This window comes from Struthio camelus, chromosome 4 (genome assembly GCF_040807025.1).
Source record: "Struthio camelus isolate bStrCam1 chromosome 4, bStrCam1.hap1, whole genome shotgun sequence".
In the NCBI taxonomy this organism is placed as follows: domain Eukaryota; kingdom Metazoa; phylum Chordata; class Aves; order Struthioniformes; family Struthionidae; genus Struthio; species Struthio camelus.
Window position 1 is genome coordinate 50815278 of NC_090945.1, and position 22217 is coordinate 50837494.

General features: G+C 44.5%; 1 protein-coding gene across 3 annotated transcripts in view; it reads left to right on the top strand.

Moving 5' to 3' along the window:
* The window catches only part of STOX2 (storkhead box 2), a 156729-nt gene that overhangs the window by 14223 nt on the left and 120289 nt on the right, over positions 1 to 22217 (top strand). Inside the window, exon 2 of one of the 3 annotated variants that reach the window (XM_068942589.1) lies at positions 8445 to 9819. The exons of 1 other annotated variant lie outside the window; for it this stretch is intronic. In XM_068942589.1, the coding sequence (XP_068798690.1) occupies positions 9804 to 9819 (16 nt within the window). In that variant the 5' untranslated portion in view covers positions 8445 to 9803. Of the gene's footprint in view, positions 1 to 8444; positions 9820 to 19830; positions 19856 to 22217 lie in introns of those variants that run through there. One more of the 3 variants, XM_068942590.1, reaches the window with a different exon arrangement.

Sequence of the window (22217 nt, forward strand, 5' to 3'; positions counted from 1 at the left end):
GGGCTGAGACTTCACAAGTTGGTTCTCAGGGCGGACGTGGCGTTATTTTGCTGAGAAGTCAGACCCTGTGTTTTATAAACAGTGCATTTTGGGCCCTTGAAACACAAGACATGTATGACAAGACAATGTGCCAAGCAGCTGTGTTTCTGACAGGTTATGGGAACAGCTGGGCTGAGAAACGAGAAATGTGCCCTGGCACCTAGAGCTTGGGGACTTGTTGATGCTTACGGAATAAAATAGGTGTGAAAGGCATTTGAGTCAAATTTTTACCAGTGTTGTCCCTGACTTGCCCCTTTTATCTCAAGGTCCATTGAGGAGAAGGTCCATTTCCAAATGTTTGGCTACAAGAGTACATTCACTGTTATCCTCTAGCAGGGACCATGGTTTGGGTCAGCGCCCCCATGGTCTTGCTGCCTTTGCTGGTCCCTTTGCTCCAGCACTGGAGACCACAGCGAGCTGGCTCAGAGGCAGAAACATAACCTGCGGCAGGGGGAAAAGATCTGGATAAACTGTTATGGACCTGCAGCTGTAAATTCCCTACTTTACTTTGCCAGCAGTTATTCATAGGCTCGTAGAGTAACACAGGTGGGATGGGACCTCAGGAGGTCTCCGTCGCAGCCTCGTGCTCCCAGCCGGGTCAGCTGTGAGGTCATGTTGCGTTGCTCCCATCATCTGTTGTAAGCCGTTGGACCCGGTTTAACAGAGCGGTAGCTAACAGCAGGTCTTGCCCATGATTTCCCCGTTCCCTGCGTGTTTCGCTGTGGACCGGTCCTTTTGTAGGTTTGGTGCCTGCACAGCCAGTTCCCCTGGTCCTCCTGCTGCAAGTTTCTCTGTGTGATGGGAGACCCGGGAGCCCATACCACCGTCTGGCCGTTCCACCCACATCGTTTGGACACTGTCATGTTTGGAGGCAAGCGGGATACCTTCTTGAATGCACAGATACGAACAGGATTAGGCAGTTGGTACCTCTGGTTGCACTGCGCTCCTTGAAGAAAACAGGAACTCCCCCAATGTTGGCCTGCCTCAGCTACATTGGTCTATTTGGACAGACCTTGCAGTGACCGACAGAGCCATAGTTGCCACTAGCATTTTGTTGAAGGTTTTTGATCTCTCTTTACCCTGTTGCTTGTTCTTCTGAAAGGCTTTTTGCCAGCCACTTCCACGGTTTAAATTTCTTTGCAAGAACACCGACAATAGCTGCTTTCAGCAGCTGTGGTAGAAATTCCGAAACGGTCAGTGAACCCGACCTTTCTCTGACTTTAAATGTCGAGAAATTAGGTTGTAATGACTTGGTGAATGGAAGTGGCAGAAAACAAATTAACCAAGTGCTCTTTTTTTCTCTCAGAACTTAATTTCCCCCTTTTGTGACTTCTCCTTCTGCAGTTGACCTGCTCCTTCTGCAAACACTGTCTTTACCTGGCTCATTAAGTCATGTTTTCAGGCTGACTTAAGATTTCCTAACTACTCTTGTTAGTGAGCATTTCCTTCTTATCTCCTCCTTTTCATTCTTATCTCAGCCTTGTGGCAGAAAACACTTAGCAGAGATTACAGGCCTTGAAGTTGGTCTCCATGAATGAGGGCAGAAGGAGACAGGGACCATTCACACTTTAGTTTCAGCGTTTCTGCAGCCTGATTGGTATCCTCTGGGCTATGAAAATACCTGCTTCGTTGACCTGCAAGGAATTCAGCTTCTGAATAAATGAATAAATAGTAAAAACCCTGGTTATGTATTTTTGCACAGATCAAGATAACAGTAAAAATACAGAAAACGTATGTTTGTAAATTTTCTGGTCCATCTACCACAGTTCCTAGCACAACATATCTCTTGATCTGCTCCCGATGCAGGGCTGGACCGGTTGTGTTTAGCAGGTGGTCAGCAGGTCTGGGTGGCAGTCATCTAGGTGGGTAACCTTTGTACTTTTAGGAGCTGTTGCCTAAATTGTGGGTTGCTGCGGGAGGCAAAACTGATAACTGGTGAACTTCCCACCCCATTTTAAATAAAAGATCTGACTTGTATTTGCATCAGTGGGAATTTGCAGTAGGAGTTAGACTGTGTTTCTCGTGAATTGAGGATAGAGATGCCTCAGGCTAAGGGGAAAATAGGAGAGAGCAAATATATGAAATCCTGGACTCTGTGCTTTCTTTGTCTCATTCTTCCTTCTTACTAATATCCATTTCCCCCCCTCTGGCCTGCAAAAAAAGTTTTCCTGTTAAATTATTAACAGATCAGCTTCCGAGAGTCCAGCCAGGAAATACTTTCTCAGTCTCCAGAAATGAGTGCCCTCTCCAAAACAACCTACAGCTCTCCTTACAGCTGTGAAGATAACATTAATAACGTCGGTTGGGTAAAACTGCTCTAACAGTGCTGGAATAAAGGTACAAGGTGTGACCTCCCCTCTTACTAAGTCCAGCATAACTTTGAAGGCTGGCGGTAAAATTGAATACTCACGTTATTTAATTCCTTGCAAGAGTAAATACATTTTTCTGTTATCTTCTGGACAAGCTGTCTCTTTCTTTGCAGTGCTGTAAGTCAGGGCTGGTTTCAGGTGAATTGGAGTAGATGTGGTAGAATAAAATCAAACAATTCTCTGCTTATGTGTTCAGTTATTCTGCTCTGTGTTTAAACATTTCGTAAGTGTAAAGACTGTCATGCGAAAATGCCTGGTGTATGTGCAAGCAAAGTTTATTGCCAGTTGAGCAAGATAATATTCTTTTCCTGATGGAACTGCTCATACAAAATATGCTGCCTAAAGCATCCCTAGAAACACAAGATACTGGCATTTGCAACCCCAAGCAATTATATGCAAGACTTTCTAAATGTGGAATACCGAGCTGCCTACCTGTCTAATATATTGGTAAGGACGTACCTGACTTTATTAGGTAAGAACCTATTGTTTGATCAAGTCACTAAAGCTGTTTTTTTTTTTCTTTTCTTTCTGATTAGCTAATAATGTCTGAGCAAGTTATCTCACACTTAGCTCTGGACTCCTTGAAAGTAAAAAACATGTCCTGTTTCTTTGACAGGTTAACAGTGTGTGATATTGCTTCATTCTGAAATTTATTACTGGGCATCATAAATGGCATGGGAGGGAAAATACACATGTTGTGTTAGTGGGTGCAGTCTCTCTTTCCTTCTCTCACTTAACATCCTACTCATTTTCCTTCCCCATCCCACGTTTGTGTTAGGGTTAGTTTATGTATTATGGTTCATAGCGGTAGCGCTGGACATCCCACGCTCCTGCAGTCATGACTGTAAATGAGTTTGCAATGATGACTGGACAGTGGCGAGGATGGAGATGCACAGCAAATATATTTAAAATGTCTTTGTTCCTTTTAAAAACGTGTGTTACATTTAAATGCAAGGATCTGAATACCTTGTAAACCCTAGGGTTTTTGTTCGTTCGTTCTTTCTTTCTTTAGATCACAGCTTTTCTGTTGGGGATGTTTTTGCATATTTACTCTGTCTGAGAATAGATTTCAGACTTCTTTAGGCAGCAGCCCAAGCACCCAGGCATTTCAATCTAAAGGATAGGAAAATATTCTAGAAACATACTAAAATTGACAACAGAAGGGTGAATAGGGAACTGCAGAAACTAAGACAAGAACAACAGGCTTCCTCTTTGATTTTGAAATTTATAGTGTTTTAGCAGTTTGTATTTCAAACTTTATGTACGACTTCTTCTGTAAAGCTGTTGAATAAAAAGGAGGAGATAAAACTGAAGATAATATTATACCAGTGTGTAAACCCTGTGGTGTATATATATATGTTGAATGGTGTGTGAAGTTTGTTTTCCTCAACTCAGAAAAACCCACAAAAAAGCAGCAGAACTAGAAAAGATGCAAGGAAAGGTAACAAAGGTGAGCCAAAGCATGGGACAGCTTTCGTGCAAGGAAAGGCAGAATAGACTAAGACTCCTCAGTCTCGAAAAAAAGGTGTCTGAGGAAGGGATGTGATGGAAGTATATTGAATTATGAGTCCTGGGCAGAAAATGAACAGGACAATGATGTTTGTCTTTTCTGATGTGAAAATTTTGGAGCACAAAATTAAATTGTGAAGAGTTTCGTTTGAAATAAACAAAAGAGCTATTTTTTCATAACAGAATTAAACAATGAAAAGCCTCCATTGTATGATAGCTTTCTCTGTAATTAAAAAAAAAAATAAAACATTTTCTTTTCAAAAATAAATAGACACATTCATAGGAGAAAAACCTTAACGCACACAAGAACCTCCTTGCGTACTGCCAGATCTTACCTTGTTCCCTCTGTGGCTACCTTGGAGGCAATTTCTGCAGCCACAAAGCACTCCCAGAATTTGCAGGAGGAGACGTGGAGGCGCTCCTTTCTGCTCAGGTAAGCTTGGTGGTCGTTGAGCCCCGAGGGCCAAAAGGAAGGGTCTTGCCTGCGGTCTGGGAGCGATTGCGGTTTGCTGTGCACGGTTCGACCTTGCTAGGAAGGTGGGTGGTAGGAATCGGCGACAGGGAGACTTTCTAGTCGAAGGCCAAGGACCGTGCTGTGCTGCGTGGGGGACCTCAGCCTGGACGCGCCGTGCTCGAATTCCCCATCATGGGGCTGAACGGGGTCAGTGCACTGGTATGCCTGCTGTCGTGCTATCTTCCTTCTGCTTTTACCGACTGGTAATATTTTTCATCTGATTTCAAGGACCGGAAAAGTGAGTCTGTGGTATTTGCTTCCATCACTGGAAGAAAAACAGGAGGACCTCCCAAGAGCGGTAGGATTGCAAGGACTTGCAGGAAGCCAGAGGTTCATAGTAGCTGGGGCTTGTTGCAAATGGGGGTATTTCCTACAGTGTTCATTTAAAAGTGGACTGTCTAACCTACAAATGCTGTACTTGGAACAAACTCAGTTCAGCGCATTAGTGGCTTTCAGGTTGCAAACTCTGGAAATGTTTAAACGGGAGGTTAAATGTTTCTTCATGGGAGTAGTTCCAATGGCTGCAGTGTGATTACTCACGTGAATAATTTTTTGTAGCGTGGCCATGAAGTACAGACATGCAGGATAAGGTGAAATGTCTGTGATTGCTCGTGTGGGGAGAATTCTCTTTGTCACCCCTTGAATAGCATGAGCAGAACAAAGGTAACGTAGTTTGTTAATTCCTCCAAGAAACAAAAACGCTAACACTACCCGTGCACTCTGAAACTACTCGGCATGTAAAAAAATATACCTGCTGAGCTCTTCTGGATGCAAGAGAAGAAACTGGGGCCAGTCCCTGGTCTGTGTGTTTGTGCGTAAGACGGGCTGATGATAACAAGGGGAACAAGGCAAGCAAAACGTTAAGCTCAAAGCAGGCCGTGCCCGCGTTAGGTGTGGAAGGTCGAGGAGAAAGGAGATTTTTGAATGAAGTCAGAAATAGCGTTTATTGGCTAGTCCCTCAAAACAGCCTTTCCTAGTTGTAGTGGCTCCAGTGTGGTTGAGCGTTATTCTCAAAATTATACTCTTGTTCCTCTTCTTACACCTGTTAGGGTGGCTCAGCTGGACTGTTTCCTACAGCGAGAGAGCACTTTGAAAATGAAGTGTCCCTAAGAGAAGGCATTTAAATCAGTGAGATTCTTTGGGGTAATTGCCTCTTTATTCTTGAGTCTGCTAGACAGTGTACAAAAATAGCATTTATTTTACAGGTTCCTACAAAAGCAAGATATAATTGTATATTAAGGAGGATTTATGCTATAAGTGCATAGAAGGGAATTATTTTAAATCTTCATCCTTAAGAAAACAAAAACTTTTAGAGGCAAACCATAATGTCGGCATTTAGTCCTTCGCATGATCCAACTGGCCCAGCCAGCCAGATTAGTGGCAGGTAGGCAATATCTCTGTCTAATGAGAGAGAAACGTCTAATGTTAACTCAGTGTTATGGAGTACGCAGGGAAGGCAGAGGTGAAAATAAAGGAATGGGACAGAAAAAGTAAAAATGAAAAGAACACTTGGAATATATACATTGATCCAAGGAGCAAAGCGAGTGGAAAGCCAGTATGAGTTGTCCTCTGGAGCTTGTACGTGGGGATATTGTGTTGTGATGTGCCTGCGTGCCCCGAGGTGGCGGGGGCTTCAGTGCTTTTGCCTTCTTAGAAGCAGAAAGTAGAAAGGGCCCTCTTGAAGATTTAAAAATACTTTGTAAGTTTAATACAAGATTGACTATAGACTATAAAATCGTTAAAACTTGGATGTAATAGCCGAGGAGAGGAGTAGCTTATTTGGGAGCTGTGATTTACCACTGGATTTTGGGTCCCAGTCCATCAGTGAGCCCCTTTCCCTCCAAACTTTTCTTCCTCGTTGGAGGAAGCGGCAATACAGGGCAACAGTCTATATAGCAAAGTGTGTCTTCGCTTGTGCCGATCTGTATGAAGAAAGTGCTTTTACCGCCTCTCTTGCTTCTGTCTTTGTGCAGCTCGTTAGTTGCATTGTGGAGGAGGAGGTGTGCGTGTCTTGTTGGCTGACTGGTAGAGCGCAGTTCATTTTGCTCTAAGCCATTCGCCGAGTTTATGTTATGAGAGGTAAATCACTTTGACACAGTACAGAGCAGAAGTTCAGCCATTACGAGCGTAATGATCTCAGTAAAGAACGTAGGGTGGTTTTAGTACTGCTGCCCAGTTGTGCTGCGTTTTAGATCTATCTGACGGGCAAAGAAGTCTAACAAATAACTGCTGCTTCAAATGCTGAAGCAGCATCCAGCCACTCGCACTGTGATGTTTTTTTTTTTCTTTTCGATCTATATTGTATGCAAAGCTGCTTCTGGTCTAAGGCAATGCATTGCCTTTAAAAGGAGACAGTGGATGCGCTGAATACTCTTCCACAGAGCCAGGATTTGGCTACCTGTATTTCTCTCCAGTGACCTTGCTTAAAGGTGATACAGGACCTTCCTCCTCCTGCTTTTGCTCTCCTGCTGGAAACTGCCCAAGTTCTGACTAAGAGTTGAGCTTACTACCTCCCCCCCGCCATGAAGTTATGTGAGCAGTTTTAGCTAGACTAAGAATGCTTGACGTAATCGTCTAAAATTATACATGTAGGTGCGTTTGTCATTATTACCCTGCGATTGGCCATTTAGCTATTTTATCTCTGTTATAATTAAAAGTGTGTGTTACCTGGAAACACGTGAAAGGAGGTGGGTCAGGAAGTTGGGGCCAACAACTAATTTAAGCCAGAATGTGTTTGGGCCTGCGGACAGGTAGTGTCTGGCAAAGAAAGTATTTGTAGGGATCGTCTAACTCACGGAGTGCTTTTTTGCTAAAAAAGGAGATTTCTGGTCCCTGAGCATGTAATTTACTTTAAGCTGACCTCTTCTGCATAACTCTCCTCAAGTCACCCCAGTCAGTGTATGGGGCGTTTCTTTCTAACTGAGATAAAATATTTTCCTCTTAAAAGAATTTTATTTTCCTTTACAGACTGGTGAGGAGGAGAGTGGAGTTTAAATATGACCTGCAAAGCGTGTATGTTTGTTTTGAAATATTTTAGGATCCCACACGATCCAAAGCTTTCCGTGTGACTTGTAACAGACTCTTTAGGCCTCAGGGAAATGAACCGTGTCTTCGTTTCAACCTCTTTCATCTACAAAATGAAAATTATGTCAGAATCTTTGTTCTGTGTCCTGCTATTGTTGTGTCTTTCCTTTGGAGTGAATTTCTCAGTGACGTTGATGGAGAGCTCTTGAAAATCACTGGTGCTCTGTGGCTTCTTGTTTATCAGTCCCTGGAAGGTCTGTGGATAGGGGATGCTGAGCAGGTGCAAAATAGCCTGAAGAGGTAGGGAAAGCCTTTCAGTCTGGATGAGCACATTGGAAATAATGGAAATCTAACTTGTAGGGGGCAAAATGGCCATTCTTTCAAAAGTCATTGGTAATATCATTAAGCAAGTGATAAATGTGGGAGCATCCAGAAGCTATGGAGAGCACTTCCTTGCTGAAAGTGTGCAAGTGACTGTTGCCCTCTGTTTCCAACCCCCCCCCCAACCAAAAACAAACACGAAAACCCCAAAACACCAATAAACAAACAAACAAACAACCCTTCCCCCACCTTGCGATTACTCCTGATGGGAGAGATGTGACCTTCTGCCAAAAATTAGCAGAGGTTTAGAGAAGAAGCAAAGTTTGTCTCTGAGTGAGATCGTATGTGGAAACAAGTAAATGGGATTTTTGAAGTGTTTTTTACAAATTATTCTAACAAATGCCAAGCGTTGTCTTAATTGCCAAGCAAGCACTGGCTTTGATGCTGTGGTCAGCTGAGTGGGTGCAACTGGGGAAAGTTGTCTGAGGGGGGAAGTTTATTGTCACTTATGTTTTGCTGCTTTAATCTCTTATTTTCAAAATGTGATCTGCTAGTAGCTGGAGGCATTAGAAGGGAGCCTGCTGCTGGAACACAGGGGCAGACTGCTGCAGTGTTTTTATAATGATTGCATAAAACATTGGAAAATTCCTGTCAATTCTTTTTTTCAGAGTTTTGGACCAAGTTATTTCTGACAGAAAAATAAAGAACACTTCTGTAGTGAGATGGAAGTGACCAGCCCAGAGACGCGCAGAACATCTGGTCCGTGCAGATCGCCGGCAGGGAAGGAAACCAGCTGTAACTGTTGTCAGGGAAGGGGTACTGTTTCTCATAATTGAGAGGAAAGGGTGTGAAAGGTGGTTATAATTGTAGGAAATAATTGTCGCTATTGTTCTTGCTGGACTACCCTGTACAAGGGCATGGAAGTAAACACAGGCTCTCTTTGAATCTTGTTGCTATGTTGTTTCAGACTTCAGCATTACTGTGCAAAGAGAAAGGAAATCTTAAAGTAAAAGTGATCTAGCCAGACTTTTATTTTCCTCTACAGAGAGGTGCGAAGGTGAGCAGAGGTTAAGTGTGACCTGCAAACTGTGTATGATCGGTTTGAAATATTTTAGGATCCTGCACAAAACAAAATACTTCTGTAAATTCTTGACTTCTTGTGTCTATGGGCTACATCAGCTTGGGGTTCTGTTTTAAACTCTCTCTATATGTGTGTGTATGTATGTATGAATATATAATTCCCCCCCCCTTCCCTGTATTCTTCCTCTTCAGCAGTGAGGAAACTTTTCTCCTTAAGCTCCTTTTTATCTTCACCTCTTTTCTGTCTTAAGACCTTTTCTTGGTCAGATCAGCACTTTTTTCCTCCAGTCCTTGGCCACTCTGCTTTGGGCTCTCCTCTCTGCTCTTCTCCTGGTTGCTGTGACCTCTCTGGCTGTCCTGCTGGTACCTCCTTGGTTGAATCTTGCTGCCCCTTGCTTGGGCTTTCCTGCATGCTCCCGTTGGCCGTATTGCCTCCCTCTTCTCCATTGCTCACCTCTTTCCGTTTTGCCCTTCATCGTTTTGCCCTTCATCGCAGCGTTATAGAGACATTTCTCCCTGCATGGCTTGCTGATGGTATGGACCGTTTCCTTTCTCTCCCTCCCAAACACCCTTTTTTGTCTCTCCACAATTTTTGGCAGTCCCATCCTTTCTCCTATTTGTGCGTGCAGTGAGCAGCCCTTCAGATTTTTGCCTCTCGTTCACCCCGTGCGTCCAGGCAACATGTAAAATCTTCAGCTGCAAACTTTCGAGGAAATCTTTTTCTGTCTTTATGAGCTCAGGCCTTTGCAGGCTGTAATTATCTCCTACCGTCATCACTGAGACCTTCCTCCTGCTGGTTTACGCACACGTATATATGTATGTAACATGCCCGTTTCCCCCAGCGCTCTCCGATCTGTGCAGTGACACGACCGTCTTTGGTGGCTCCTGGCAGCCGCTGGCTCTCGCCTCCCCTTGCTCAGCTGCGCTGGACCTGCGCAATCCTCCGCATGTCTGCCGAGCCAGGTACCGTCCCCCTTTCCCTGCCCACGCTCGTACGGGGGACAGCCCCCCTCGGGCGCCTCTGTGATGTGTCTCCACGTTGGATGGGCTATGCCAGTGCTCTACTAAAATGCCCTCAGGAGCTGCCTCCTCTGAATGGCTTCATAATCTTTGTGTGGAGATCCTTTTCCTTCAACACCCCTTGTTTGCTTTTAACACCCAGCCCCATAACAACTGTATTGTTTCTATTGTTCCCTTGGTTCTGGTATTGTCCATGTCAGGCACAACGCCCTTCTAGATAAGGGCGATTTTGTGTTTCAACCTGTAGCGCATAGCATCCTCTTGGGTGTTGAAATATTTGTTATTAATGCTGGTGAACTCATTCCTAGTTTGACGTACCCTGTCAGCGAGGTTAAATTCTTGTACGGACCTTTGTAAGCCAAAAAAATGCACTTTGGAAATTAATTACTGGGGCGTCTGTCTGTGAATTTATGGAGGGCTTAAAAAGAAACCAGGTTTTCTTAGGGAAACATCTTTTTGCCAATGTACTTTGTACTTTTAGGGTGAAAAAAATAAAATGAGCATTGCCACGTGTGGCTTGGTGACATTTTACTATGGGAAAAGAGGGATGAAAAAGAAGTTTTAATACAGCTCGGAGGGGAAGCTGGATCTGAATAGGAATTTGAAAAGACTAGAAAAAAACATTTAAAACCACATGGGGCTTGAGTCTCAGTTTAGCATATTTCCCCAGATAAACTAACCCCCCCTTTGCACTACCTAAATCGTGTCATTGTTTAAAAGGGAATTGGGGCCATTTGTTTTTAATTTCTATTGCTGTTACGTACTTCAGATCTAGCTTGGCAAAGTCTTTGCAAAAGGAAATATACAGGGACAGGACCGTGCATGGTGCCTTCCCTTTCCTTCTTCAACATAGGAAACCTGTGTGGTGTTAACACGCTGACTTGTTTTCAATTTTGTTTCCATCTGAACTGGCTTGCTCACCTGTGTTTCTTGGGTTAAAGGATTGCGCCTTTAAAATACAGAGGATATAGAGTATACAGAGTATCTAATATAAAGTATCTAATATAGTATATAGAACATATATATATATATATTCATTCTTGCTTGGGTGGGTTTGTCTTTGATCTTGGTGTAATTGGAGCAATAGTAGTGGTATCGCCCTTTGTTTTCTCCATGCTTTTCCTTGGAGACCCTCTGGCAGGAGAGAGTTGGCAGTCCAGAACAGACTGATCCTACATTTGTGAGCAGAAACCCAAGAAGGCAGATTATAAATGTACAAAAGTCTCTGCATGTCCACTTGTCAACATAGGGCACCAGATGAAGGCGGTCCTGTCCTGTGTTTCTTCGCCCAGTTCATGGTAGCTTGGTTTCCATGAGGTCATTCCAGGTGTTTCTGTTCATTCTAGAGCATCTGAAACTGTTGGCTGATTTCAATCTGAAGGATAACTAAGTTCCTACAGATTTAATGAAGATTGCTGTGTAGCTGCAGTATAGCAGAGAGGCCAACCTTCTGGGACGCCACCAGCGGGCTATTTATTGAGTGAAGGTGTGCTGGACCCTGGGTGAGCTCTAGGTTAGCTGGGCTGTTTCTTGCCCTGCATGTGGTCATGCTGGGCATGGTGGTGCCATTGTCGTGGTGGTCAATTTAAGGGGCAAATCCATGGGAGACCAGGCTGCGTGTGCTCTGCTATTTGTGGAACAACCTGTTCTGAGACGAGTTTTCAGAGGCAAGGTCTTCCAGATAGTAGACAAGGTAGATAGACGCACATGTGTCAGACGAATATGCTATCTTAAAAGCACTGAAGTGTTTACCAGGACTAATGGCACTGTCAGGGTGGGAGGAGATGCAGCTGAGGACACAAATGCGTGTACTTCAAGTAGAGAGGCAACGAAGTACAGCAGTTTGCAAAGAAGAGAAAGATGGTTTATGTATGGTTTTCTTTTATTTTGTGTTATGCTTGGTAACCTGTACAGTATTTAGTAATACAAGAGGTGCCAGTTCTGATAGCACTGAATTACTAAATCTCAAAATCTCTTATTTTTTCCTAAGAAAAAATAATTGATGTGTGCAGTATCTTCTTGATACTTGCTACGGATGTAATCAGGAACCAGGGTGGTCATAGCGAGGCCTTTGTTAAAAGTATACTTTAAAAATACCTTCTTACTGGAAATGGAAAGAGCCTATAGCCACCTGGAAAAATTCTCTCAGAAGCTGAAAAGTTAGGGAGGACAGGATCATGTGTATGTGGTGTTAAAGATTGTTCTCATCTGCTGGGTTTATCCTCCTTTACATTTTCAACAGAGCTCCTCATAATATGATGTCAGCACAAATGTAGGCAAAGCTTAAAGGATTACTCTGGTTAAGGTGAGGATGTGAATTTGGGGCTTTGTTTGTTTCATTAGAGCTGAAGGAGTCGTTTAGGTGCTTTGCTTGGACTCCTGCCCGTGTATAACCATATAGTGCAGCAGTCGATGGAATGCAGATAATAGCTTCATTTTCTTTGCTATTTAGGTTCAAACCTGTGCTAACAGGTCCCCTCCTAAGCTTTATTTCAACCTACTATATGAATTTATTAAGGAAATTAATCTCTGCATGCCTCAGTTTCCCTGTATTGCAAACAGCAATAATGACACATTTCTCTCGTAAGGCATTTGGCGTGTACAGATGAAAAGCGCTAAATATGAGCTTGCCGTTTAATTATTGAGACTATTGCTTGTATTCAAGTTGTCTGACCATGAAATGGGAACACCCACGGTTGTGAAACCTGTGTTGCCCATGTCACAGGACCACAGCAGCGATGCTAGCTTGCTGAGCTGGGCCATGACCTACCTGTGCCGCTGGCAAATATGCCTGACATTAGCCAGCCAACCACTTCAAAATCTGAGGATGAGAGCAGAGAGGAAGCTTTAGGAAGAAAGCGTGCCTGGGACCTAAATAAAACAAAATCATCCCCTTCTGACTCAGAAGCCTGAACACATGGGCACTGTTGTTTGCACGTGGGCATTGATAATTTGAAGCTGTGCTGATATTTCGAAAGAGCAGAAGTGAGTCCAACCAGCTAGTCCGTGGAAACTTGTGGTAGGTGTATGGTGAAATCCGCACCCATCAGCCCCAGTAGCTGCTTGGTGGGGTTGTGCCAAAGCCTATTGAATTCTAGGTCAAAGCTCCCATTAACCCAGGTGGTACGGGAGCAGGGTCACAGGGAAGGGGGGGTATACTAATTTCTCTTTCATTAATGAATGACAGATAAATAACCTTTCAGATCTGGGGTCCTAAGCTATGCTCTATGAATAGAAGTAGCATGTCCTTATTGCTTTTTACAAGATTAAACTCAACTTAGAAGGAATCAGCTTTAAAAGGGACTTTAAAACTTTGGAGGCCGGCTAACCTGGATCCTGGCATGCGAATAGTACTGTGCACGAGACTCGGATGTGTAGTGATCTTCTGATGGTAGATATCTGTATATTTTAAATCTTGCCATTTAAAACAGAAGTAAATGTTTAAACCCCGTAAATAAGTCAATTGTTCAGAAAAAAGGTAGTATGGAGCATCTCTATCAAGTGTATTACTGTGCTGTAGCATTATATCAACTGTACAAAGCATATATACAAAGGCTTATGTTATTGGGGAGCAGGAAGGAGGATTCAAATGTTTGTTTGATTTTTGTACCTACCGTGTCCTGATCTCACTGTAGGAACTGCGTATAGAAAGGAACAGTTGCAAACCCTGTTGTTACTAGTGATTCCTCAGTCTCCTGACTCCAGGGCTGCTCGACTCGAAAGCAACAGGTAGTCAGTGAGGCCATTTTACGTGGTTTAGAGCTGATTCCAAAGTCGCATAATTCTTATAAAGAGAAATTCAAAGAGAAATTTGGTTGCCGAGTTGCATGTTGCCCCATGAAAAGTCTGGGGAGCTGATAGTGGTCCAGAAGGCTTGCATGGACATAAATGTATTAGATCAAATCCATAGCACCTGCTTTGATTTCTTACATTACACTTTTATCTATATATTTCAGTATCTGTTACTAATAGGACTCTGTTTTGCCAGGTACATGTTGTACTTATCCTGAAATGCTGTGAGTTAAAATGAATGTTAAGTACAAAAATAGTTCAAAGTGCTCCAAAGTGCAAATATAGCCCTAAGGTGCTGTGCAGCTGGCCTAGCAGTGACCTTCACTCTCTCTTTTTCATAGTTGTGTCCTGTTTGCCTTGCATCTTTTATTTGACTTGATTGTGTTTATCCACTTTATGCAAATAGTGGTATCTTTTAGTGACACAGCGATATCCTTCAGATAAAAAGAAGAATCCTGATTTCTCTTTTAGGTAGGTGAAAAATAAACACATGTATATGGGCTGAAAAATCTCAGTTCCAGAGTATTCCCCAAGTCTGTGAGCTTGTTCCAACCTAGCCGTTTTCCTGTGTAGCGCAAACCACCTGACCTGTTCTTTGCTTGTTGTTTTTTTTTTTTCCTCCCCATCTTTCTCCTTTCCTGGTTTCATTGCTGGTTTGCTTCCCCGTTGTGCGGGGATGTTGTTGTTATTTTCTTTTCTACATTTGTAAGCCGCCTTCCTCCCTTCTGCCTCTCTGGTATCGCTGCTGTTCCCTTGCTGCTGACTTCCCTCCGCAACTCTTGCCTCCCCATCACTCTCCGCGTCACGTCTCCTCTCTGAAATTCACCTTTCAGATGTGCTCTTTGTCTCCTTTACCCTCTCGCGTGCTAGCCCATTTCGTCTCGAATGCCACATTTGCTGAATCACATCCCCCTAAAATGACTCCTGAAGCCTTTTCTTCATCTCGATGAGCCACGTGATGAACTTCCACGGAAGTTGAAGCCAGCAGCCGGGAGTCCAAGTCCTCCTTCAGAAAACACAAAGCCGAAGTGACGAAATGCTTGAGTTTCTGCTGTGCTAATTTTTGCTAGTTCACCGAGAGCAAATCATGGTTAAAATAGTTGAGAGTTCTGGCAGATATACGCTGGTAGCTGAAAAATGTGAAATGGGAGGTTATTACATGTAAACGGTACCTGAAATAACACTTAAAAGATAAGAATTTAAGAACAAATATATCTAAAACAATTTCATTGTATTTAAGAGAACGAGGAGAAAGTGGCTCTGTACTTGATTTTAACTGGCTAAGTAATTGCTTGTTTATCTAAATGGTCAGAATAACTTTGATCTAGATTCTGCTAATGTGTACGGTCTGCAGATAGCCAGGACTGGAGACTTATTTGTTCATAAAATAATTCATGATGATAACAGTTTTTGCAGGAGTGGCATTAGAATATCTTACAATACCTTTTTCAAGCCCCTAGCCTACACGTAGTGATTTTTTCTCCACTTGTGCTTAAAACCTAAACTCAGAACTTGTTTTTAATTAGCATTTGTCCGGTATTTTCTTGGTGTACTAGCTGTCTTACTAACGGCTGTCTTACTAATTCAGACTGAAGTCACTGCAGCATAAAATCACAGTGCAGAAGGCAGAAATATGCAGGATTAAGGCCATGAGTTGTATACGGTGAGGGCGGAAAACCCTGCAGCATCATACTCTAAAACACTTCCAGCGAGCAAGCCCTTGATTTAATACCTGATGTGCTCATTTGCACTGTGTGGGACACAGTTTATATGCCAGAAAGGTGGACAGACTTGCTCCTCTCTGGGGTCTATTGTCTTGATATGAAAAAAAAATCAGGTCTGGTTTCTCTGCCTATGTTTCTCCAAGCGAAGCGAGGTGACGTAGCCTGGCGCGGTGAGAAATTGAACTCGAAGCCCTGGTCGCTGCCCTGCTGGCAGCCCCGTGCGTCGCCGTGGTCTGCACCAGATTTGTCTCGGCAGATGCTTCCTGCTGGTGCTGGCAGGGATGGCGGTGAGCGTGTGAGCGAGGCTCGCTGGTCCCTGCTCTCCGTACTCGTGTCACTTAGGTCATTAGCAGCAGCCGTGTGCTGCCTGCCAGCCGCTTCCACCGCACGGGAGAGGAAGGCCGGGAAGTGCTCAGCTGTGCAACAGCAGTCTAGGCATGCACTGATTTTTTTTTTTTTGTTTGGTCCTCCCTGCTTCACACCTTTTCCAATATTTTCCAAAGGTCAGGAGTTGCAGAATGCTTGCTATCAAGCTTGCACTTGTTCTGCTGCTTTTGAAATCAGAGCTAATTTTGCCTCCTTCCAGACATCCTGAATGATGGCAGGTCTTTAAGGTCTGGTCGTTCAGTTCATTAAATAACGTATTGCTGCCTGTGATGTGTTATCCTGACTTTTGGGCATGATTCTGCAGGCTGTATGTTCTGGTTTTGAGAGATGCTTGTCTAGGAGGCAGCTTTGGTCCTTCTCTTGTAGGAAATGGCTTGCATAGCCCTCGGTTATTCTGTCAGGGGCCTTGAAGAGCAGCAGTGACAGGTCCAGCTCCAGAGTTGTTCTATGGGAAGAGTGAAAGAGGTGGTGAGAATTTGCTTTTTAGCATCTGTTAATGTTTTGGAGTTGTTTGAACATGTCCTAAGCTCACCGCCCTTTGAGGCACTGAGATCCTGGGAATGCCATGATGGTTTCTTGCTGGGAAGCCTCCAGGACTGTGGCAAACAGTCTCCACAAATTGCACGCAGAAATGTTTGCAGCTCCTCCTTGGTCAGATGGACATAGTGTCTTTACAACTCTGGCCAGACTCTAGGATAATAGTTACTGGCTGCAAGGCGTTCTTCCACTCACAGAAAGAAAATCAAATGTCACTGTGAAACATTTGTACAGATTTTCTTGGGCTTCGTAAGCCTGATTCTGCCTGAACCTCTCACAGGGCAGCCAAGAAGAAGTGTTGGGTTATACAGGGTTTTAGAAAGAGGTTTTTTGTCAACCTGGGAGTAGGGTTTGCTGGTGTGAAGCAGGCCCAGGAGTGGCTGGAGCCTGCCCGCTGCTCCCCCCCACAACCTCGGAGCGTGATGGTGTGAAGGCACGCGTGGAGTAGAGCTGGGGTATGCATATGGCACTGATTTGATTTGCTGGTGATACCACCTTGAACCTTAAACGCCATTCTTTCCCTGCGGATGGTGAACATTATTCCCTACCAGGAAACAGGTGGGGAAAGTGTCCAGAAAAAACGGACCAGGTTTTTGCAAGAAGTAGTTTGTGGTTTTGCAGCTGGGGTGAACAGGTATATTTCCATTCAGTGTATGTTTCTCAATGCCAAATGGCAGGAAATGTGATCTTTTGATCCCTTTGACACTTGTCTGTACGCAAACTCAAATATCTTGTCAGAGCAGTGAAATATTTTGGGTAATATGAATAAAGAAGTAATGTTTAATTTCAGTATTGCAGAAATCTGAGGCAAAACTTGAATGTTGCTCCCATCAGAACTGACCTTTCCTAGACCTGCTCTACATGTAGCCCTGCATGGTGTGGTGAAGCTGTAGCTAGAGAGAGCATTAGCCCCTCTCCTTTACCCATTTGTCCTTGTCTGCTGCTCCCAGGCTGTGGCTTGGACACCACTTGCATTTCCGCCTAAGAAATCTTACCTTTTCCTTTAATCATGGGAGTGATGCCAGGGAGCTGAGGGGTAGTGGCAGTCCTGTCCAACTCCCTTTCCCTCTTTTCCCCCCAATTTGGGCTTGTTTAAATGTACTTGGTGTAATTGGTGGATGGGTAGGTGAATGTATTCCTTCTCCTTGGTGGAGCTAGGAAGAAGAGGAGCATCAGGAAACTCTTGAATTAGCAAGAACCTGGCAGCACCTCCTCAGGCTTTGCCTTCTGCTCCTAGATTAGGCTTGCACAGTCCTAAATTTTTTGCTTTTATTTAAGACTTGTTGATCAAGGTCACGGCCAAGTGTGTGGAGGAAGGAGCCATGTGTCATTCCAGGAAAGGAGCAGGCATAGCACCCCAAAGGACGGGAAGGAGAAGGGTGTTTACAGGCTGCCTTTGGGCAGTAGAAATGCTCAGCTGTGAATGTTTTTCTGCTACCACCCTCACCACAGGCCCGTGCATGTGTGAGCTGAGAGGAGTGAGGGGTGTCACACAGCCCAGCTCTGTCCCGTCATAAAAGCAGCGCTGGCTGCCCTTTGCCTGCATCGTCTCCTGCATGAAAGCGTCTGAGCCCAACAAGCCTTTCTGCAGCACAACCTATTTGTTTTCCCTTTGCAAAATGGTATGAAATCCTGCTGCAATAATAGTAGAAACTTGCATGCTGCTTTTTCTACCTCAGGACTGACCTGGAGAATTATTTTTAATTCTTAGGCTACTTAAGCGCTGCAGACATGTGAATGTAACTTTCCTTTGTTCTTTAGAAAACAAACAATTGTAACCATATCAAGTTTACAAAACTTGAGTTTTCAGAATACACTATGTACAGCACACGTGTACTTCCATTTTTAAGTCTTTTTTTTTTTTTCCCCCCGAGGTGTTCAGAGATCTCGCTGAAGTTGTCCTGCAGGGGGATATACCTTCAAAATAAAGCTGTTTATCCAGGATACACCTTTACATTATTTAGAAAAGGAGCAGTTGGTTCTTTCTTTAATGCTTTGCTAAATTTTACACTTAAAAAAAAAAAAACGTGAAATGACAACGTGACAGAGATACCACACAAGTGAGCAGTCTGGGATTTCTTTTTGCCGCTTGCCTGACTAAAGCGTTAAGACCAGCTGGAATGAGAAGCATCCAGGTTCACGGTTGGTGAGAAGCAGCCTTCAGGTATCGAACTGACGCTTGAGCAATCGAGAGCGACCGCAGAAGCGGCGGCTCGGGGCCGGCGGTGGGGCACCGCTCTCGGCGCTGCGACCCGAGGGCCTCCCTCTTGCAGCAGCCACCTCTCGCCCTCTGGCCACCCTCTGCTAGCGCAGTAAGGCTTGTTGTTAGCAAACAGATATGGAAGTTACTGCTGCTTTTGTGTTGTTCTCCCACCAGGACGCTAGTTTCCAGTGAAAGCGCGTTGGTGGGGTAGCGAGCGTCTTGCCCTTGGAAACGCTCGCCGCAAGCGAAAACGAGCAGCGCTCCTCCCTGGAAGGTGTGCTCGGGAGCGCTGGCCCTGTTAATTTAGTTGATTTGGTGTAATTAGGAGGGGGGGAAAAAAACCCCTCCATTGTCGGTATTTTCTTTAAATAGCTAGTTCAGGAAACAGGAAATTCCTCTGACTCGGGAAACAGGAAACAGATACGACTACGCAATATTAGTTTTAAATCTTTCAGTTATCCACTACTGCCCCTCACCTCTGGCTTTCTTTTCTGCTGCTCAGCAAAACTCTCTATTTCTTGCTGATAAGCCAGGCCCTGTGGCTGTTGTGTAAGGCCGAAGGGCATACTGCCGTGGTAACTTAGTGCGTTTTGTCACAAAGCTGGCAGAGTCGATGTTTTCTGGATCCGCTACGTTCGTTACATGTAGGAACGCAGGAGTTCTTGTTCGCTGACGTTTGACGCACAGATGCAGTCTGGTGGCTTAGTAAGACCTAGACCGGGAGAAAAATCATCACAGAGATAAATGAAGGACAGGGTCTTATTTATTTATTTTTTAAGGCTAATAATCTGCTGACGAGAAGAGGTGTAACAGGAGCACTTTGAGAAGTTTAGGGCCAGAAGGAACGTCAGGATCTCTCCTGATCCATCTCCCTGCCCCAAAGGAGGACTCATGGTTATCCTCAACACCTCTGAGGAGGGTGATTTCACAACCTGTCAGCAAATCCCGTGCCAGGCCGTCACTCTCCTTGTAGTCGGAAAGATTTTTCTCAATATGCACAGCTTAAAACCTTACGGTACAGCTAATAAGTTTCGTTTTTCAGCTTGCAGTAGAACAGCTGATCATTGTCCTTTTCATAAAGTTTCATATATTTTCAAGATTGTATGTTTGCAGGATGCAGTTGTCACCTCTGTGGCCTTCTCTTTACCTGATCCTCCGAGCCTTTCTCTACACATCGTGTTTCTAAACTTCTTTGGGCTCTTATTGCTTGCTGCTTGGACTCCATCCCTAATATGCCTACGTCATCCTGAAAGGCTTGCTCCCAGAGCTGGACGCAGCCTCGCCACTGCTGAGCAGAGAGAAATACCTACCTCTCGTGTTGTACGTATGATTTACGGTAAGTACGGCCTTTGGTCGTCTTTACGAAAGCTGTGTGTCATTGACCCCTGATCAGTTTGTAACCCTCTCCAACCCTCGGCGTTTCGGTGCTACTGCTGCCTACCTGTTTATTCCACTTCTGTTTTGGGGGATTTCTCCTTTCTAAGCAGAGCGCTATCCCGTTAACGGTCCTGGGAATGTGTTTGTGTCGCGATTTCGCAGTGGCTTTAGATAATCATGAGCAGGGTCTCTGAGCCAGGTTCTGGTTTGGAGCAGCGCTCGCCTCTCTGCTCCTAGGGCTGCGTTAATCACAATTCATCTGATAAACTCCCTGTTTGTACCCTGGGTTTATGCTGAGTTGACTAACTCCTGTAGGGGTCTCAGGGGGAGATTTTTGCACTAGCTTGGCAGTGGCCTGCTGCTCATAAAGTCTCTAGTAAGCGCAGCTATTAATCCCTACGCCGCCAGTGTGTACAGCGCTGCAATCGGGTAGTCGAGCAGAAAATAGCTAATGAGCAGCCTTTGAAACACGGGGAAGCCCATCTTGTTGAGCCTTAAGCCAGCCCCTGAAAGCGTTGCAGTTTTAATTTGCTTCTGATTAGTTCAGGCTCTGTAGCATCGTGTCCGTGCGTTTTACCAGGCTGCGAGCGCTGCCCGTGACGTGGTGTGTTGCTCAGCCCTTCGGCCTCCGCCTGATCCGTGGCATCAGGTCTGGTGCAGGACAGCGCTACTCTTGATGTCAACTTTATTAGCTCTCAGCAAAGGAGAGCTGGTTGCTCTTGGCAGAGGACCCTCAAACAATTGCCACATTAGCAAGAAAATAAAACAAAACAGAAATAACTCTTTGTTTTAATTCCGGCTTTGCATGTTGGAGCAGTTTGAGTATGCTTTGGCATGCTGAGTGCTAGTGGTGTTTTTACTGCATTGGATATGTTGAAGAATAGTGATCGATCGCTGCTGAAGGAAAAAAGGTGTGCCCTTTTGAAATCAATAACTTTCCAACTCGTGGGCAGTCCCTGCTGCCGACTGGCAGTTTTGATACTTGTCTGCTCTGAGTTAGTATGGTACTTCTCCCTGTGATGCACAGTCAGTAAGAAGAAAAGGAAACTGTGCATGTTTGCACTCTGTTTAGCCTGACTGAAGATAAGCTTCTAAACTATGTCCCCAGAAATGGAAGGAAAAGAACTTCTTTTTGTGCCGAAAATAGCAGCAATATTAATTTTTGCCTGTGTCAAGTTCCTTCGGAGCCTGTGATATGGCGGGTGATTGAATTTACCTGAAGTCAATGGGACTCTTGCTGGTGGTTTCATCACGTCTTGGGGCAGATCCTTAGCGGTGACCACTTTTCAGACCTGCAGACGACTGGGAGCAAGCTGGAACTGCTGACTGCAGGGCGCAGAAGCAGAGTAGCCAGCTCACCGGTCTGACCACGCAGTTTTGATGTCGTCTTCCTGGGTTGCAGAGAGGCAGCTGAATCTGAGAGTTTGATCCAGTGTCTGTGAGCCAGGGCGCTGCGTCTGTGCCCCCGCAGGAAGCTGCCATGGCGCTCGGGTTTGCCTCCTGTGCTTTGGTCCCTTGGTGCGAGCTTTGTTTAGGCTTTGTAGCTCTGCTTGCGGTGAGTTTTGCTAGCTAGTAGGGAAAGGTACGGATGGTCTCATGCAATCTGTTAGAGCCCAACGTTTTCTGAAAGTGTTTTGTCGTTGGATGCTAAGCGCGGGTGATGATGCAGGCTTTAAGTTTGAGCCAGAATTCCTGGAAGAGGTATGTTTCTTCCACTAATATTGTTTTAGCTGTTGCAATCCGTCAACATATAGGAAGATGCCAATCATTCCTTTAGTTTTCCCCCAAGGGCAAGGCTCTGAGCACGATCTCTTGGACCGCAGCGTGTATTTGTCTAGTATGATGTCTGTCTTACTACAGGTAATCTACCTACATCAAATTATCACTTTATTCCTCTTTGGTATGTGAATCAGAGGACTGTTTAGGTAGAAAGCGCAGAAGCGTTTTGGAATATGACTCATGTTGAAGGCATTACGTCTTAAAGGAGTTGAACATGCTCCTGTACGTTTCGTAATGAGTCATGACTTGTGAAAACTGGTAACTAGGTTCCCCCTGCTGCCGTGAAGGAGTCTTGCCCTTTCATAAACCAACGAGCTTCTCTACTGCCTGCTTTTCATTTAAACAAATACAGAGTTGTTAGGTTTGTTGTTGTTTTATTAGACAGCTGTGCAATCCCAGAACAGTGGCTTCACATATATGCATTTTAGTATTTATGTTAGTTTATCTAAAATACTAGTAGCAATTTATGTAACCCAGTCGAATTACTGGGTTTTCTGGTGGTCGAGGGCCTGGAGCACGTGCCCTAGGAAAGAGGCTGAGGG